The following is an 18305-nucleotide window of genomic DNA, read 5'->3' as shown; positions in this document are numbered from 1 at the left end:
CTAGTTCAAATCGAGTTCAGTTAAGTGGATAACATTATAAGAACAACGACAGGAAACACTTTAAAAGAAAGATAAATGCCCATGGCCCAGAAATAAGTGTTTGATTAAAACTTACAATGAAATTTACTATCACTTGTCACTTAGATATTGAAAAACATCTTTAACACTTGTTGGACAGCACAGCACGACCTCCAGGATCCCCAACGTGAGCTGGATAAAGCCTCTTCCCAAAGCTGTGACTGACCCTTCCTCGGAACAGCTGGGCAGCTCTAAGATAAAAACACTCCAACACTAAGGTTCTTTCTAAGGTAGATAATAGCTGGAGGGATCTCATTTTGCCTGTTCATGACTAAGCCATTCACAAGCAGAAGAATGGCTTCACAGTTCCAATGTGGGCCTGTCTCTAAAAACAGGACTTTAGTCCCTACAGGGAAATTCCTACAATTGGTTTTGGACGTTTACGAATGCTCCATACTTAGAAAAGGGCACACCTGCTTCTCCATATATCGGATCACCTTCCTATTGGGGCCACCCTCTCCACTGTAGCCATGAAGACCTGTTGGGATCAAAAGAGAGTACATTTTGAGAATCTGTAGGTTCATAAGTAAAGGGACAAACAAAGCTGCAAGGTCTAAACAGGGCCACGTGCCACACTGGGGAGGGACACTCACAGAGGAGCCTGTATTCTGCGACTTGGGCCGCCACCCCACCCTGGGTCCCCAAATAGCTTTCTCTCTCAATTTCTCTGTTTTCACTTTATTTTATGATTTTCTAATTGATTATTATTTTACTTTAGTTAATAAGTGTTTTCTTTTTTTTAAAAAAAATGATAATACTTTATCTCCTAGGATGAAGTTAATTATATTAGAGTCACTTTTGAGTATGAATGTAGTTTACCTAACCCAGAGCTGAAAATGAGAATTTTGGTGAGATGAGAGGGGATACAGAAGGAAATAATTTAGGTAGATGGAGCACTCCTTAGCCCCCTGAGGCAGTAGTGTTGACAGTGGCGGGGGTGGGGGGAATTGTGATTAATTCAGTGCAATTCACATTGAGTGCCAACCACCCACAAGGTGCTGTGCCAGGTGCTGGGAACACAGAGACAAATGTTACCCAACTGTTGCTCTCAGGGAATTCAGCCCAGAGAGAGACAAAGAAGACAACAAAAACTGTCGTGGAGTGAATTAAGTATCCTATTAGAGGGAGGAAACTAGGTCCCAGGGGTACCTAAGGAAATTCAGAGTGAGTGGCAGGATGGGAGTTATCACAGGATGGTGGTGGGAGTGCCACAGACACCCGTCATGTTCATAGCCAACTTCAGGAAGGGCTGGATATCTTTTCCTTCTTTCTTTGTTCTTCTTTCTCCTTACCCATGATCCCTTCATTCTTAGGACTTTGAGTTTGACCAGAGTAGTTTTATAATAATGGTTTTGACACATCATTGATATGGAAAAATATGTTCAGTATTCTAGTAAGGCAGAAAGAGAAAGACAAATACCATATGATATCACTTATATGTGGAATCTAAAATATGACACAAATGAACTTAGCTACGAAACATAAACAGACTCACAGACATAGAGATCAGACTTGTGGTCACCAAGGTTGGGGGGTGGGGGAGGGATGGATTGGGAGTTTGGGGTTAGCAGATACAAACTATTATAAATAGAATGGGTAAACAACAAGGTCTTACTGTATAGCACAGGGAATTATATTCAATATCCTGTGATAAACCATAATGGAAAAGAAAAATAAATAAATAAATAGATAGATAGATAAAGTGTTCAGTATCCTAAATAACTACTAATTCAAAACTTAGACTCCTACCTGCCACCTGTACTTAAAAATGATTTTACGAAGCATTACCTTGCTGTCATTGTATTCATTTTATGTAATTGCATCTTGATCTTAGATTAGAACCAGTGGGTAGAAGCTATAAGGAATGAGACATGAACTCAGTATATGAAGAAGTTCTTAGTGAGAAACCCCCTTGGCTTAGAATCACAAGGCCCGCCTTCTTGTCTCTGTCAATTCACTCTATCTCTCTAAACCTTAGTTGTCCTCTCTGTAAAATAGCCTATGAATAGACTCACCCAGGGTTCAGTTAGATAGGTGTTTTGTAAATTCTAAATTGCTGCATAAATGTAACTCAGTGATATCCGTAGAAAGCAGTCAAAGGGGGAGCAGGCTGCCTGATCAAGTAGAAGGTTTTCTGTTACTAGAAGTGCTGAAATAGGCAGAAAGGCACAGTCGAAGATGGTCTCCAACCAGACAAATCTGGATTCATTCTTGATTTTAGCAACTATTGGTCATGTGCTCCTGAGTAAATTACTTCCTCGCTTTAAGCCTGCCTGCCCCTTTGCTCATCTGCACAAGGAGTTATTGTGAGGATTAACCGAGATAATAGATGTCAGTTACTTATCAGTGTATGGTCAGCAGGCATTAAATGGCAGCCGCTCATCATTATAATTATTATATTTTATTATTATTGTTATTTTTATTACTGTTACTCCTACTACCATTCCCATTGTCATAATTGAAAACAAGCATTTGGAAGAAACTTGTCAATAAGCCATAAGAATCAGAAAAGTGATTGGGATAAATGATTTCCTAACTCTAATATTCAAGTTTTTATGCTTTTGCTTTTACCTTTCCTCTTGCAGCACAACATGAAATGTGCGGATTAACTCTGTGTAAAGGACTAGGAGGCTCCATCAAGTCTACTTGAATCCTCTATTCCCAGTTGGTAAAAGAGGTTTTGGCATTTTAAGAGGCAGAGATTGGAAGTCCCATGAATAGACTCCATAATAAACATAGGACGGAGCTACCTTTGCCAGAGATTGAGAACGAGTGCAGCATTGTTCAAGAAAGCAAAACCTTTCCTTTCATTTTGCTTCCATCTTACCATCTTCCCTCACCCATCAGCTGATAGGCCAGAGGAGGGTGTTAATCCAAGGGAGTCTTCACTTTCTAGACGAGGCAAAGGAGATGTTTCTTGGTAGGGGTCTCATGGAGCTCCCTTCCATTCTAAATCCATCATTCTCACGCCTTTTGTGCCAAGAGTAGTAAACTCTGGGCACCATATTGATTTGATAGCCTGGAGCCACACACCACCCACCAGTACCCTGCGGGCTCAGTACAAACTGAGCCCACTTGGGGAGCGTATGCTGGCATGTTGACTGTTTGAAAATTAGAAAGGAGAATCAGCCCCTTGTGTGAAATTTACTTTTAGTATGTTTTGCGGCATAAATTTAGAGGATTATAAGATAAAGAAAAAAATGTAGAGTTTATATTAAATATTGTGTGCTAAAATATTCAAAAGTGGTCCAACGGGTTACTTATTTTTACAATCCAGCTCTATCCTTGAAGATTTTATTTTTATTCGTTTGTATTACTCTGATTTTGGAAGCCCAGCAAATGCAAAGTGGTTCATTAGTTGAACTCTACTGTAATTACTAAAGCTAATGAGAACAATATTTTGAATGCCAAAGCCAATTTATCAGCTACTTCTTGTAACAGAACAATTTCTGTCTTTTTTCAGAGGAAGTCTTCAGTACTTATTCCGCTCTGTGGTGGTCTCCAAACGGCACTTTTTTAGCATATGCCCAATTTAACGACACAGAAGTCCCACTGATTGAATACTCCTTCTACTCTGATGAGTCACTGCAGTACCCAAAGACCATGCAGATTCCTTATCCAAAGGTCTGTGCTCCGTTCATATAGTGGTTCCATGATTTGATGGGAAGAGAATGGTTTCATCTAATCCTTTCCTGCTAATGAAAATATTGTCAGTCTCTCTTCAACAGCTTGTGTGATTACTCTTGCTGAAGTCAACAGCATGTGGCAATTTTAAAGTATTTTTATTATCCCAGGAAAGAGTGTGATTTGAGGTTTTGTAATTTCTCCAAAAACTTTGAAGAATGACAAGCCGAAAAAGATGGGGAAAATGCTTTTGAAAGAAGTAGGGGGAATGAAAATGTTTGAAAGGAGGAAAAGAGAGGCTGTGATTGAATCACAAGCTCATCTCATTTGTAGAAGTTGGATTGTGCCCTAGATAAGGTTGAAGAGCGGGGTTTTATATCAGGTGGTATTACTAACTAACAGATACATGACGAGTTTTAGTAGTTCTATTATAGATTTGGCACTAATGTAAATTTCACCCATCCTACATTTGGAATAATAGTGTCATGTCTTGGTTTTCAAGACTGTTTCCCCCTCCCGGATGCATGTTTATGAAAACTGAAGAGCCTTATTAAGCAGTATAAGCCAAGGAAGAGGGAGGTTTAGGAAGGAACCAGGATTCTTCGCTTCACTAGTGCCATAATAACAATGGCCACAGTATCATCTATAGGAAAATCTAATAGGAAAGTGTTTTTGCTGTAAGCAATTTGGGAAAAGGGATTTTTATTTTTACCGACTCCCTCAATTTGCTTTATGAAGAGCTGCCATTTTAGGGAGACAGAGGAAGTTAAAAGGAAAAAAATCAGAGACTAAATATGGAGATGTATTTTCAGTGGAATGTTATTTTTTGAAGAGTGCAACTGGCAAAGAAATACCATAGAGTGTTCTCACTAAAAATATCATATTATTTCTAACTAATTTGTCAATTGAAAATCTATGTGTATATATAAAACCATTTTATAGATTTCTGTCATAACATTGATTGTAAAACTCCAAAGTACTGAACCTGAATTTGGAGTGGAAGTGATGGCTTCCTAATTAGCATGTTGGCTCTCGGCTCAGGTAAACTAATTTTCCTGGGGGATTGTGTCTTTGGCTGAACCCAGGGTATTCTTCCTAGTGGTCAGCCATCAGTCTTCTTGTCTTCTGGAGTCAGGGTATATTTACAAATTAAAAGAATTGATTTTAACAAATTTATCCTTTTTTGCTCAAAGCGCATAAATTATGAGCATTCATTACTTAAGCGGGAGTCATATATGTATTTCTGCCTGAACGTGAGAAGGTTGCATTTCATGACTCTCCCTTATGTTCATTTTATCTGTATTAAATTGTTTGAAAGTGTCTGATCGTTTATAATTTTATGGCCATAATGCAGACATTTTTGTACAGCTTTAAACTTGTGTGATGATGTTATGTATATATCTTTTGTCAATACCAATTCCGTGATTGTTTCTTCCTAGGCAGGAGCTGTGAACCCAACTGTAAAGTTCTTTGTTGTAAATACCACCACTCTCAGCCCAGACATCAATGCAATTTCCCAACAAATCGTTCCTCCTGCTTCTGTGTTAATAGGGTAAGACTCTTGACCCAAATGCTTGTGTTGTAAACAGTTCCACAGCTCCCAGGGAGAACACTTTCAAAATGAATGGCAGAACCAATGGCAGTATCTCATGGTGTCACCTGGCCTGGCCCATCATTCATTCTTCCATTCAACCACTCTGTTGGGCTGCACTTGCCCAGCTTTAAGACCGAAGAAAGAACCCAGAGTCAGCAACAAAGACATCAGTGGTTTAATGGGTGCGGGAGCTTACACCTCTGAAGCAAGGTCCTGGAGCGACACCCCACAGCGTGCTGCTGTGAACAGTGGGCAGGACATGGCAGCAGGCTTCGCTCCCAGGGGGAGAGGAGATTGCCAGTTATAGGGAGGATTACATCAGGTTGGCTCATTATTTACCAAGGAAACCAGCGGAGAGGCACGGCCCTCACCTCCCGTTTGTTAAGAGTCACTGGCTGGAGCCTGGGGCGAGTATGTAGGAAGGTTACTCAGGGGAGTAGGTGTTAGGTGGAGCAGGCACTGGTCGAGAAGGGGATGTACAGAGAGCAAGAGAACAGCCATCTTGGGTGGCCTGACCATACACACTCTTTGCTGAGTTCCAACTTCATGCCTTCATGCCGGGCATGGTTTCCAGGGGTGAGGTTGCAGAATGAATAGGGCAGCCAGAGCCTCTGGCGTCATGGAGCCTCCACTCAAGTAGGGGAGGCAGACAGCAGCCAGGTAAACAAATAAAGTTATGTGAAATGTTGTGAAGACAATCAAAGGAGGGCAGGCATGATGCTGATGGTTGGGGGGAGGCCAGGGAAGGTCTCTCTAATAAGAGGCCTGTGAGCAGTGATGTGAAGGAAGAGGGGAAGATCTAGCCCCATGGAGAGCTGGGGGAGCAGTATCCGGGCAGAGGAAGAACAGGTGCAAAGCCCCTGCAGAGGGAGCGTGCTTGGTGCAGTAGAGGCCCTGCAAGGAGGCCACAGAGTCTGGAGCATCTGGGCGGAGAGGGGAGTGATGGGAGGAAGGTCAGGTCACACGGGGCTTTGCGGGGCCTGGTAAGACCTAGAGTAATTCAGGGAGACCGTGGATTAATTTTAGGCACCCCCGCGACACCGATGTGCCTCCAGGTGTCATTTGCTTGAATGATCCTTGGTGGTTTGAAACTCTCAGCCCCTCCTTTATTTTCCTGTAAACACCAAACTGCACGAAACTTTTGGCCATCAGGCTGCTCTCTCTTCTTTTCCATTACTTATGTTGGTTTTATCATTGCTTCTAAATAATGACTAGCATCTATTGAACACTCTCTGTGTGCCAGACACAGGGCATCACACGCTTTATCTTATTAGTCTTTAAGTAACTCTTTCCAGCAACTATTATTATAGGACTGTTTTACAGATAAGAAAATGAGGCCTAGAGGTTAAGAAAATGACCCAGTAGGGGCTGTATTCAAATCTTTCTGACTTGAAAGAAAGAGCTTGTAAGCACTCTTCGAGGTGCCTCTCTCTCCCTCTGTGTGAATTCAGCTGGTGCCCTCAGATGCCTGAAGTTATCATCAGAGCCATATGGAAGCATTTTCCTTCTCAGGGTTGCATTTACTGCATCAGGCATGCTGGAGGCTTTGCTCTGTGGTTATTAATTCATTTACTTGCTTAGAAATATCTATATCAACCTGTTTATTCCGAGGGAAAATTAATTATCAGTCAACTAAAAAGTATTTTTTTAGGTTCTAAAATCTGCTCTTTGGTCCCGTCCAGCCACCTCTTCCATCAACATTGATTAAGCACCCACTGTTTACACTCACAGATGTCCTGTAGGGCTGAGTCTGCCTTCTGGCACTTATGATGGGGTGGAGGATAGAAAACATGTCAATAAATGACTCCCAGAGCGCCTATGACAGAGGCATAAACAAAAGGCTGGAGGCATCCTGAGGAGGGGGAGATGGGTTTTCCGTGACCCCGGGGATCAAAGAAAGCATCCTGGAGAATGAGCGAATTGGACAGGGCACGGTGGGGAGGAGGAGGACCAGAGTGGGAGGACCACCGAGCGTGCACAAGCTCGGGGCTGCCCAGGAAAGAGTAGCAGGCCCTGCGTGCCCTCTTGGTCTACGCCCAACATCTGTCTGAAGGGAGGATGAGCCGTGAGCTCCCACGCTGACAGATTTTAGATCTGGAAGGGGCTTTGGACCTTACAAATGTTTTTAAGAAGCGAGAAAGCTTTGTGCAAGTGAGATACAACAGAGGTGGGGTGCCAGTAAGCAAACGGCAGGTGGCTGCTCGGGTTATAGGCCCAGCCCCTGTGCCTTCTCCTTCCCCCAGGAGTCTCAGAATAGACAGAACCTACTGGGGTTCCAGAACACACTCAGAACACCACTGTGAGACACAGAGGAGAGATCTGAGACTCAGAGAGGTAGACCCATTTGCTTAAGATCACACAGCAACTTAGCATGGGAGCTTGGGAATAGGACAGAGGCCCACACTTGCTGGGCCAGAGTAATAGAATAGTTGAATTAAAATGTACTGGGTGCTTCCTATGTTGGGGACTGTGCCTGGTGCTCTGCTCTCGTTGTCTCATTTATTACCCACATGCTGCCTATGGTGTCATTTTCACGGCCATTTCACAGATGAAGAGATGGCATCTTTCCCACTTAGAAATCACTTTCCAAGGCACAGTTGTGAATTTCGGAGCTCAGGAAACTTAAGCAGTTTAAGGACTTATTTTTCACCCTATATGAATGAATCCTTAAGTCTTTGTTCTTTGCAGTTCTTTACACCACACTCGTGGTGAGGGCTGCCTTACTGTGGGTATTTTCTGGGGAACGTATTTCACTAAAGAAGCATTTCTGGAAATGCTACAGGAATGTGCTGTGTATGAAACTGCAAACCCAGCTCTGGTCTCTGTTAGCACCAGTACAGCTGCAGTTTTGCTAAAGCCAGGCTTGAGGGCCCCTCTGGAGAAAAATGTTCTAGTACACGGTGGTGCTTCGTTTTCTAGTCTCATGCAGAGATCAGCAGGGCCAAGTTAATGCGGGCAAGTTATGCCTCTTCAGCTGCCCAGCACCTTTTGCTCTGTCTCGTAGTAATTCACTCGCTCCTGGAGCCAGGCCCTCCTCTGCCCGCGCACCCATCACTAATTTTCTCCTTAGGCCTCATCCTTTCATCACAGAGCATCCAGCAGCTGAAATCCTACAGGAAGATGAGGCTCTCCACACACATGCACACGTTTTCCAAGGGTTCTTTTAGGAAAGTGGACTCCAAATAGCCTTCTTCTTTTCTAAAGTGGCCTAGTGGAAAGGGGCAGGTGAGGTGGGAAGAAAACCCTTTAACATGATTAGTGGGTCTCCTGGTACTAAATAACTTTATCTACTAAAAGCCAAAAATTATGCTTCAGGTTCAGCAATCAGCCATATAAAAGTAACTTTTCCCCATTTGAAAACATTGAGCGATGGAATTTGGGAAGTCTGCCAGGAAACTCACATGCATCTGGCATCTTCCCTGCACATTTCTAGATCAAAGGTTCATGAACCTGTATCCTCCACTACCTTTGTCACTCTCCACAGCCCAAGGTGTACTCTGCACCCTGTGAGGGCTCCATGAAGGCGGTTCACCAGTGGAGCGGGCTGTAAATTTTGAATTCTTATATAAACACGCTTCTCTTCAATCAGTTTCCCTTTAGGATTTGGAATTGAGGGGAGACAGAATGAGGGTGCATAACCCAGCCTGGAGCTGCGATCACACCAGGCCAGGATGTCAGTGAGTCATGAAAAAGATATAAGGAAACCAAGGGCTTAATTGTAATTTTTACTGGAAGTTTTAAGTCCCCACTTAAGACCGGAAAAATCCAACAAGCAGGGTCATCAAGTATACTTTCCACAACATGCCCATTTTATCCGGTAAAAACAGAGAGGCACGTACTGAATAGGCTGGTTAGAGTGGTTGGGGGAGGGGTGGAAGAGGAACCAGGGACCGTACAGGCAGCCTGGCCTTCCCTTGAGCCACTGACTGCCTTTCCCAGGTTAGACACCGTGATTCAACAAGCTCTTCTAACTTCTGGAACAGGATTAGTCCAAGAGGAATACGATTGATTCTAATACTAAAGCAATGAAGTAATTTCTGTACATAAGGAGAGTTCACACCCATGTGGAGTCTACTGTGGGCCAGGAACTCTTCTAAGTGCTGACATAAAGCTCATGATCATCTTATGTGGGAGGAATGTTAGAGCTCATGTTTTGCAGACAAGTAAACAGAAGTGTAGAGAGGTTAGGTAACTCGTTCAAGGTCACACACTGGACAGGGTTGGAATCAGGATTCAAAATAAGCAGTTGGCTTCAGATTTCCTGCGCCCAGTCATTCCCTCTGTAGAACCTCCACCCATCCCTCTGGTAAACATTGCTGGTTAGCTTCACCCTCTTAATTCTTTTCAGGATAGAACTCCTCACTCTATGAAATCTATTTATTCCTCGAGAGTGTATATAGAAGGAATAACTGAATTTTATAAAGCGAATCATATTTGAATGCACTGGGAGAGACTTGTGCTTGAGAGTCATATGACACAGGGTATCCCTTTGTAAAGTGGCTGCTGCCTTGCAAAGAGTAGGCATGTAATAAAGGTCTGTTGTGTGATATTAATTCCCCTAATTTGTGTAAGTGTTTCTTTGGGTATATTAAAGCTACTTAAAATAAGGTACCTATTACTACCTGGAAAGAAAACCACTACTAAGAGCAACTGCATGCGGTGGAGTGATTAATTCAATGAATCACCCAGGGAAGAGGGCATCCTGCCAACGCTGGCCGCAGACTCCATGCTACCCTTTCTCCCCCTAGAGACAGGTACATAAAACAATAAGAACTACTGGTATAGAACAGGGCTTAGCAACCCTGGGCCTGCCGGCCAAATCCTGCCCCCACCCGTTTTTAGATGGTCCCCCAGGTAAGAACGGTTTTTACCTTTGTGAATGGTTAGGAAGAAAAATCATTAGAAGAATAATACTGTGTGACAGGTGAAATTTACATGAACTTCAAATCTCAGCATCTCGCTGGCACGCAGCCACACTCATACATTACGCACTGTCTCTGGCTGCTTTGGTGCTGCCAAGGCAGAGTCGAGTAGCTGTGACAGAGAGCATGTAGCCCGCAAAGCTGGAACTATTTACTGGCTGGCCCTTTTCTGAAAAAGTGTTCTGACCCCAGGTCTAGAGAGTTCATTTCAAAAACTTTTGTTTTCTATCTTGCGTTTCATTCTTCCATTCCCTTTGCAAGTATTTATCCCCTACCCCCCCGGGGATGACTGGTCTGCCTTTCCATTTTCTCACTTAACGCCTCTGCCTTGGGCTCAGTACCGGGCAGTTAGACTAGATGAGGCGCCCTTGCTCCTGGGCCGGCGAAGCAGCATTCACCCTCTCAGACTCCGCAGCCTGGCGGTTCGTGATAAGTACCATGAGACCCGTGATAGCGGTGTAGAAGGAGGGGGTCTTCAAGAAAGCCTCACGGGCGGGGGATATTTGAGTAAATCCTGAAGAAGTTAAAGCATGACAGTCATTTCAGACTGAAGGGCAGGTTGACAAAGGGAGGCATGTGGAAAACCTCACAGGGTGTTCAAGGGACACCAGTCGTGCAGACTGGACAGTGTACAGTTTGTTTTTTTTTTTTAATTTTATTTATTCTTTATTTATGGCTGTGTTGGGTCTTCGTTTCTATGCGAGGGCTTTCTCTAATTGTGGCAAGCGGGGGCCACTCTTCATCGCGGTGCGCGGGCCTCTCACTATCGCGGCCTCTCTTGTTGCGGAGCACAGGCTCCAGACGCGCAGGCTCAGTAGTTGTGGCGCACGGGCTTAGTTGCTCCGCGGCATGTGGGATCTTCCCAGACCAGGGCTCGAACCCGTGTCCCCTGCATTGGCAGGCAGATTCTCAACCACTGCGCCACCAGGGAAGCCCAGTGTACAGTTCTTAATAAGCAAGAGAAAGGACTGAAATGGAGAGGAGTCCCTGTTTGTGTGAAGGTGGTGCTTTGCTGCTCGGTGAGGGGTTCTGGTCTTCTTTCAGTGCCTGCCACCTGCAGTGGAGACAGCCTGGAGGCCCGGGTACCCCTGGGCGTATTAACACAGTGAGTGTCCTGCCCCGCCAAGGGAGATAGTGAAGTGGTGAGGGGCTTAAAGTGCTTTATCCAGCACCTGATCCATCCTACGCGCTCAACAAATATTTGCTGTTTGATTTAGTGTCTGTGAAGGGAGCGGGGACAGGAAGGGATCTGTGAATTCTGAGGAAGGACAGAGCTACTTAGGTCACGAGGATGGGACAGGACTTCCCCCTCTGTTCAGTGCTGCATTCCACAGAACTTTCGTGAGCACCTGCTTTGTGCCAGGTAGTCTGCTAGGCCCTGGAGATACCCTGTGAACCAGACAGCTGTGGCCCAGCCTCAGAGAGTTTGCAGTCAAGCAAGGAGAGCCTTGACAAGAGGAGGGGTGGGCACAGCCCGTGAAGGAAAGAGCAAAGGAGCATGTTAGGGTGAACGGATACGGCCATAGGGTCAGATGGGAAGGGGTGGAACGAAAAATTTCCTTTGGAATTCTTCTGACCAAAGGGAGCAAGGTTTTGATCACACACTGGACAGGAATGATTTAAGAAGAGTCATACAAAAATCGCACGAGGGTGTGGGGAGCAAATAAAATAAAATAAATTATCCAGAGCAAATATTTAGGGAGGCTAGCAGAAAGGTAAATTAGGAATTCCATGCATCTCACTTATCACTCAAAATGTAGTTCCAAACACTGGTAAAGGTTTTTGTTGGACGAGGATGTACTGCTCGAGATATCTCTATTTATATAAATTTATGTTAAAATACCAAAAGTTTCCTTAATTTCTTCACATGATTTATATTTTGACATTTGAGAAAAGATTTGTAGGATATAATTATTTGGTTTTCAAACTTTGCAGAGATGTGAGTCCATTTTTTCCCCTTTGAAAATGAAGTTGAGAGAAGGGTCAACTGTAGTTTCTCCCTAGTAGGAAGAATGTTTTAGAGAAACATATCAAATTACCAGAAAAGAATAAAATCTCAACCAGTGTCCCTGGGTTCCCTGTAATGGTCCCTCCAGACAGCAGAAAAGAGATGGGAAAATATCACCCTTGACACCCTGGCACCACCAAAGGCCAGTTGTGGACTTGCAAAGTCCTGAGCCATGGTATGTATGTTACACCTCCGTGGGATGTTAGCTGTTGTTCTTCCTGTCAGATATATTTGCATTTCCATTCAAAATTAAATTACACTTTAAGCTTTAAGAAAGGGTAAAATACTACGGTGTTAAATGGCTTCAACAACTATTTAAAATTGGATTCCTATTAAGATTGACTTCATTGAGCAGAACGTCTATTTGTACCAAGGTCTGGAAATAGTTATTCTCCCTCTCCCCTCCCTCCCTTCCCTCCTTCCCTCCCCTCCCTCCATCCCTCCGTCCTTCCTTCCCTCCCTCCTTTCAGGGATTACTACTTGTGTGATGTGACATGGGTAACCGAAGAAAGGATTTCTTTGCAGTGGATCCGGAGGATTCAGAACTATTCAGTCATGGATATCTGTGACTACGATGAGTCCACCGGAAGATGGATTTCCTCAGTGGTAAAGCTGAATCGGGATGTTCTACTTCCAAAGCTACATGTGATCTGAGGGCTGGAGGAAAACAGGGAGAGTGTTATCAGGAAATACAGCTTGAGTTTCTATTCTTTCTCTGTGTCTGACCCTGAGGCAGTGAGTAAGTCTTGACTGACTTTTAGATAATTTGATATTACCCGGTGGTACTTCTAGCTCATCGGCTCTCACTAGTCATACTGTTTTAGTTATGGAGACTATCACTTGGGAAAAGGGTGGTGGTGATTGGAAAGCCAGAAAATAGAATTTGATGTCAAAATTCACAAAGTCCGAGAAAGCCAGGGGCCGCAAGGTCAAGGAAGCATGTTTCAGGAAGTGGGGAGTGACTCGCCGAGTATACGTGAAGCAAAACAAATATCAAGAGGCCACAAATCTATTACCACACTGTGACTATCTTTCAGCAGTAAACAGCTTTAGAAAGTAAATAGATAACTTCCAGGCTGAGAGGGTGGCAACATTAAGGCAAAGGCAAGTGTTAATCCAACCTTGAAGTGCTGGGGGCCTTTCCAGCCCAGAGACCACAAGGTATAGGCCGTGGATCAAAATTAAAGCCCCATTGGGACCAACAGCCTCAGGAGGGGTAGACTCTGGGGGAGGCTTGCTGGCATATGTCAAGGACAGCTCTACAAGCCCTTTTCTGGTAATGGGCTCTGTGCCCACACACCTCTTCTCCCTGCTCCACCCTGGTTGGGCACACGGTAGATTCTTGCCTCAGAAATCCTGTCCCCCACCGCCTGCCCCTGTATCTTGATGCACTCATTCATTACTTATGTAGCAATCATCGAATACCTATTTTGTTCCAAGTTCTGTGCGTAGCTCTGGAGGGAAAAAAAAAAATTAGGTAGCGTGCCTGTCCCTAAAATGTTTATTTTCTAGTAGGGAAGACTGTTATGAAAATCAATAATCATAGTTACCATTTCTTGAACACTCACAGTAGCCAGACACTGTGGAGACAGGCTCAGTAAGGTTAAGGAACTGGCTTAGGTCACAATGACAGCCAGAATCCAAACTAAAAAACCAAGCTCTTTGCTTCCTGCCAATTAAGTCATCTCAATATCAGGAAAATGTGCTCTAAAGGTGTATAAGCAAGGTACAAAGGAAATGTAGGGCAAAAGAAGATAATCAACCTGCCTGGGGGTAGGCAGAAGGGGATGGGAGATGACATGGAGGAGACTAGAGCAGCCTGGGGTAAGTTGTCATATTCGGAGCAGCATGAAGGCATGTGGACCCTATGAGCAGAGGCTGTGCAAAGGCATCTGGGGTGAAGAGCTTGGAGCCTGCAGGGTCTGGGGGTACACAGGACTAGGGGTTGAGGCAGAGGCATGATGATGAGAACTGAGGTTTGAGATATATGCTAAGGCTCAGGCACCGTTCTGAGGAGTTTGACCTTACCTTGTAAGACACTCAGAGCTATTTCAAGGTTTTAAGTAGGAAAGAATTATAATGAGATAGAACTATCTGTTGCCTGATGAGGTCAGCTGTGGGTTGAGCAGGGTGGAGGGCAGACGGGAAGGAGAGCAGAGCAGCAGGGTCTCCAACCAGGAGGTCAGGGCAATGGACCTGGGAAACCCGACAGGACACAAACTAAGGCAATAATGGTGGAGAAGACCAAGAGAAGTCAAAGAACTAGAAGACAGGGGCTGAGGGGGTTACTGTGAGAAGAGCAGGAGTCTGGAGTGATTCCCAGGTCTCTGGCTTGGGTGAATGGTGCCACTAACCCAGAGAAGAACGAAGGAGTAAGAACAAGCTGGTGGGGATAAGGGAAAGATACTTCTGTACTTGCTGAATTGAAAATGTGGAGGAGCTTGCAGGATGGCTTATGAGTTACACATCCAGGACAGAGCTCTAGGCAAGAGAGGTAAACGTTCTAATGTAGCTATGTAAAAGGTACTATCATAAATACAAATATGTGAATGGAGATAGTTTTCATTTATTTTATTACAAGTACAGTCTTGCTTATATTGCCACAAATTGCAGCTAAAGAGTAGAATTCATATCTCACTTCTCTCTGTATTTTTCCCTCCCTAGGGACGGCAACACATTGAAAATAGTACCACTGGCTGGGTTGGAAGAGTAAGTTGTAAGAGTTATGGGGTTTTCTGTCATATGCATCAGATACTCAGAGCTATTTAATATGCAGATATACCAAACGAGGCCTCTATGTTATTTGCTATTAATAGAGATAGCAGTTGACCTTTTTTCACGTAATATTTTAATGCGCCCTGTAGAGATGTCTTTTTATAGAGAATATACAACATGCTTGGTTGGAAAAAGTAAAAGGACAAGTGAAAATTCAAGAGAAGAGCAGATAAAACAAAAGACATATTCTAGGCAAATTCTAGCTCCTGGAAAGTTAAAAAGCAACCGTTGCTGAAAGGCAGCCAAGATACCAATTGTCCTCGTTGACCTCAGGTTCGAAGTTAGGCGCTTCGGCGGCAGAAAACACGGTTTCCGCCCTCAGCCTCTGCACAAACGCAGGGGACAGGACTACCCCCAGCAGGGACGCAGTGACACTCACACCACACCCGCTATGCACCTCTCTTTGGAGGAATCATACACACGTGGGTTCACACTTTACTATACCCCGGAGGCAGAACTTTCTCCAAGGAAGCACGTGACCCTCCGTGACTTCCCATGCCTCACGCTACACCTTGTGCAGACTTACCAGCCACGTCGCTACAAGCCCGTGGAGTGAAGCAAACCGACGAAGGCACTGCAGCCATCATGGCACCTCGTGTGAAAGAGGAAGAATGAATCGCCCCTAATTTGTACGACCACTTCTATTAAGCCCCTTTAAGAGGGAAACAAAGTGACATTAAAATCGCAAGGATTTCTCGTCTTCCAGAACACAGAGGTGCAGCCCCCTGGTCCAGAAATGCGACCCCTTCCAGCTGGGCTCGGAGCCCCCTAGCATTCACACGTCCTTTTTGTTCAGGCATTGATTGGGCAGAGGGGAGAGGTTTGCCAACATGAAAAGTGGTTTCCTCCATGGCAAGAGACATGCTACACTTCCTCACGACTCTTTGAAAAAAATATGTTTTTTCCTCTCTGTATTTAACCAGACAGATGCCACTTTTCACACATTTCTACTAGGCACAACTCCATCCAGGGGAAACAGGGAAATGTATTAAAAAGATAAGGCTGTGAACACAGGTCTAGAGAGGGGAATGTGTTTCCGAGCTCTGTAATGAGAACACCAAGTGTACTGCACGCCTCGGCTTGCTCCATAAATGCATTGGTTTTGAATCACTAAATAGAAGAGGGAAGCATTTTTCTTCCTTCCCAAAATGGGAGCTGATGAGCGAGGAAACAGCGAGAGTGAAGTGAACCAACAGTTTTAAAAGACCATCTCCTACCTGCTCTAAAATGTAGTAAGGAAATCGAAGTCGTAAAGAGATATATTCCTTTCAGGCTGGGATAGACCCCCTTCTGCTTAAACGACATTATGTTCTGAGAACTATCTTTTATCGAACTGTAAAAAATGGAAATTTTGTTCTATATTTCCATACAACTATTTTTTTTGGGTAAATTGTTGATCCTATTTAGCAAAATGGAAAGGCTTATAATAGAGATGATAACTATATGAATGTTTCCGTATGAAATATACGACAGACATTCCTTATGGTATCTAGTCCAGAAATGATTAAAGAGTTTCTAAGTCTGACTTTCAAAAAAATTATGTATAAGAAACAGGGGGGAGGGGGAAATCCCTCAAATTACAAACCACCTCCAACTAGAAACAGTCAAAAATAATATTAGTCTGTTTCAAGAAAGCACATTGTGACATCGAGGAAATTGACTTCTTAGAACTGAAAGGCTAATGCTAATTTTCTCACACTTATATCAAGACACCATAGCGTTATCATCCATAGACAGAAGATGCCTAAGGGTAACAATAACCACTGCTATGTGCTGAGTGTCCTGTGTAAGCCTCTTCATGTTTATTCTTTCATTTACTCCCCACCAAAAATTCCCTAGGAGTTAGATCTTTTGTCTGCATTTTCTAGGAGGAGAATTTTCTATTGAGACCCTCTGATTGCAATTGGCAAGTAAATGAAATACGGGTTTTGAGCATAGGTGTTGGGAGGACTTTCTGAAGCTAAAGTTGTACTGAGATGAGGCTAATGTGCTTTAACATGTTTCATGTTTCCTATTATTTTCTAGTTTAGGCCTGCAGAACCTCATTTTACCTCTGACGGGAATAGCTTCTACAAGATCATCAGCAACGAAGAGGGCTACAAACACATTTGTCACTTCCAAACAGATAAGAGAGTGAGTATTTTTAAATAATTTATTTCGGGTTGATCTCCTTTTTTTGAAACTAACTTGAAGTGGAAATCATTTGGTAAAGTCGATCACTATGTACCAATAATCAGACTAATTCAAATACCCCAGTGGTATCTGCAGTAAGGTAGGATGGGGAAAAGAACCGAGATTATCCCAGTTCCTGATGTAAATGATTTAATCCTCCCCTTAACTTTGATCAGAGTCTAATAAACCTCTTTTTTTAAAAAATCCCATCAGAATTGCACATTTATTACAAAAGGAGCCTGGGAGGTCATTGGGATAGAAGCTCTTACCAGTGATTACCTGTAAGTATTCTAATAATCAGTAGTATATCAATATATTTGTCATAATCATGCCATTCGTTGCCCAGAAATAAGGAAAAATCTTCTACAAATAAAGAGTAGTCTATTTGGAATGTGTTCAGGACTTTTTTCTTTTTAACATACGGAAGCCTTAATGATTTTCACATATGCTCAGCAGACTTGATACCATGCCACCAAGCAGCTCTACCTCTTGCTCTTACCTGCTTTGCATTAGAAGAGCTGGAGCCTCTTTTTCTTAAACGTCTTGGAACACTGAACTAGCGTTCAGGGGCATTTTGTTAAATTTCAACGGATACTGGATTTTTGGAAGGCTTGGAGAGGCTATTGTATTTGTCCATGTCTCGGCCTTACTCTTTGGCGAATGGAAAGCTTTTCAGAGGCTGTCAACTGCCACGCATGAATTGATGGGATAGGGAGTGTTGTTTTTCATTAGAATCTTAGGCACTTTTTATAATTCTTTACTGGTTTCACCACGGAGGAGTTTTGCCATTGCTCAAAGCAGTTTTTGAAGGTCCTGTTTAGAAGTGGCTCTGCCACTCTTAGGAGGATGGGGCTCCTGCCACCGAGTGGTTTGTGTTATGAAACAGAAAATATGGAAAACAGTGTAGATAAATGGGGTGTCAACTTTAGACTAGTTGTCCAGTCATATTATTCTGAAAGAAGACTTTCTTTGAGTTTTTCCTTGTCACTCCAATTAAGGGAGTAATCCCCATATTCAGATATTTTAGTCTGTTAAAAAAAGAATCCCCTATTTAGAGATGATGGGGGACAAATGGTTTATGAGGATGAGGGGGCAGGGAAGAATGATAAAAGAAGGGCAAGCACTAATGCAC

General features: G+C 43.5%; 1 protein-coding gene across 2 annotated transcripts in view; it reads left to right on the top strand.

Moving 5' to 3' along the window:
* Positions 1–18305, top strand: part of DPP4 (dipeptidyl peptidase 4) — a 76095-nt gene that overhangs the window by 31146 nt on the left and 26644 nt on the right. For both annotated transcript variants that reach the window (XM_061184549.1, XM_061184539.1), the window contains exons 9-14: positions 3542–3702; positions 5142–5254; positions 12697–12832; positions 14891–14935; positions 17027–17134; positions 17387–17454. In XM_061184549.1, the coding sequence (XP_061040532.1) occupies positions 3542–3702; positions 5142–5254; positions 12697–12832; positions 14891–14935; positions 17027–17134; positions 17387–17454 (631 nt within the window). The remainder of the gene's footprint in view (positions 1–3541; positions 3703–5141; positions 5255–12696; positions 12833–14890; positions 14936–17026; positions 17135–17386; positions 17455–18305) is intronic.

This window comes from Eubalaena glacialis, chromosome 1 (assembly GCF_028564815.1).
Source record: "Eubalaena glacialis isolate mEubGla1 chromosome 1, mEubGla1.1.hap2.+ XY, whole genome shotgun sequence".
Taxonomy (NCBI): domain Eukaryota; kingdom Metazoa; phylum Chordata; class Mammalia; order Artiodactyla; family Balaenidae; genus Eubalaena; species Eubalaena glacialis.
This window is presented reverse-complemented; position numbering and strand designations above follow the sequence as displayed.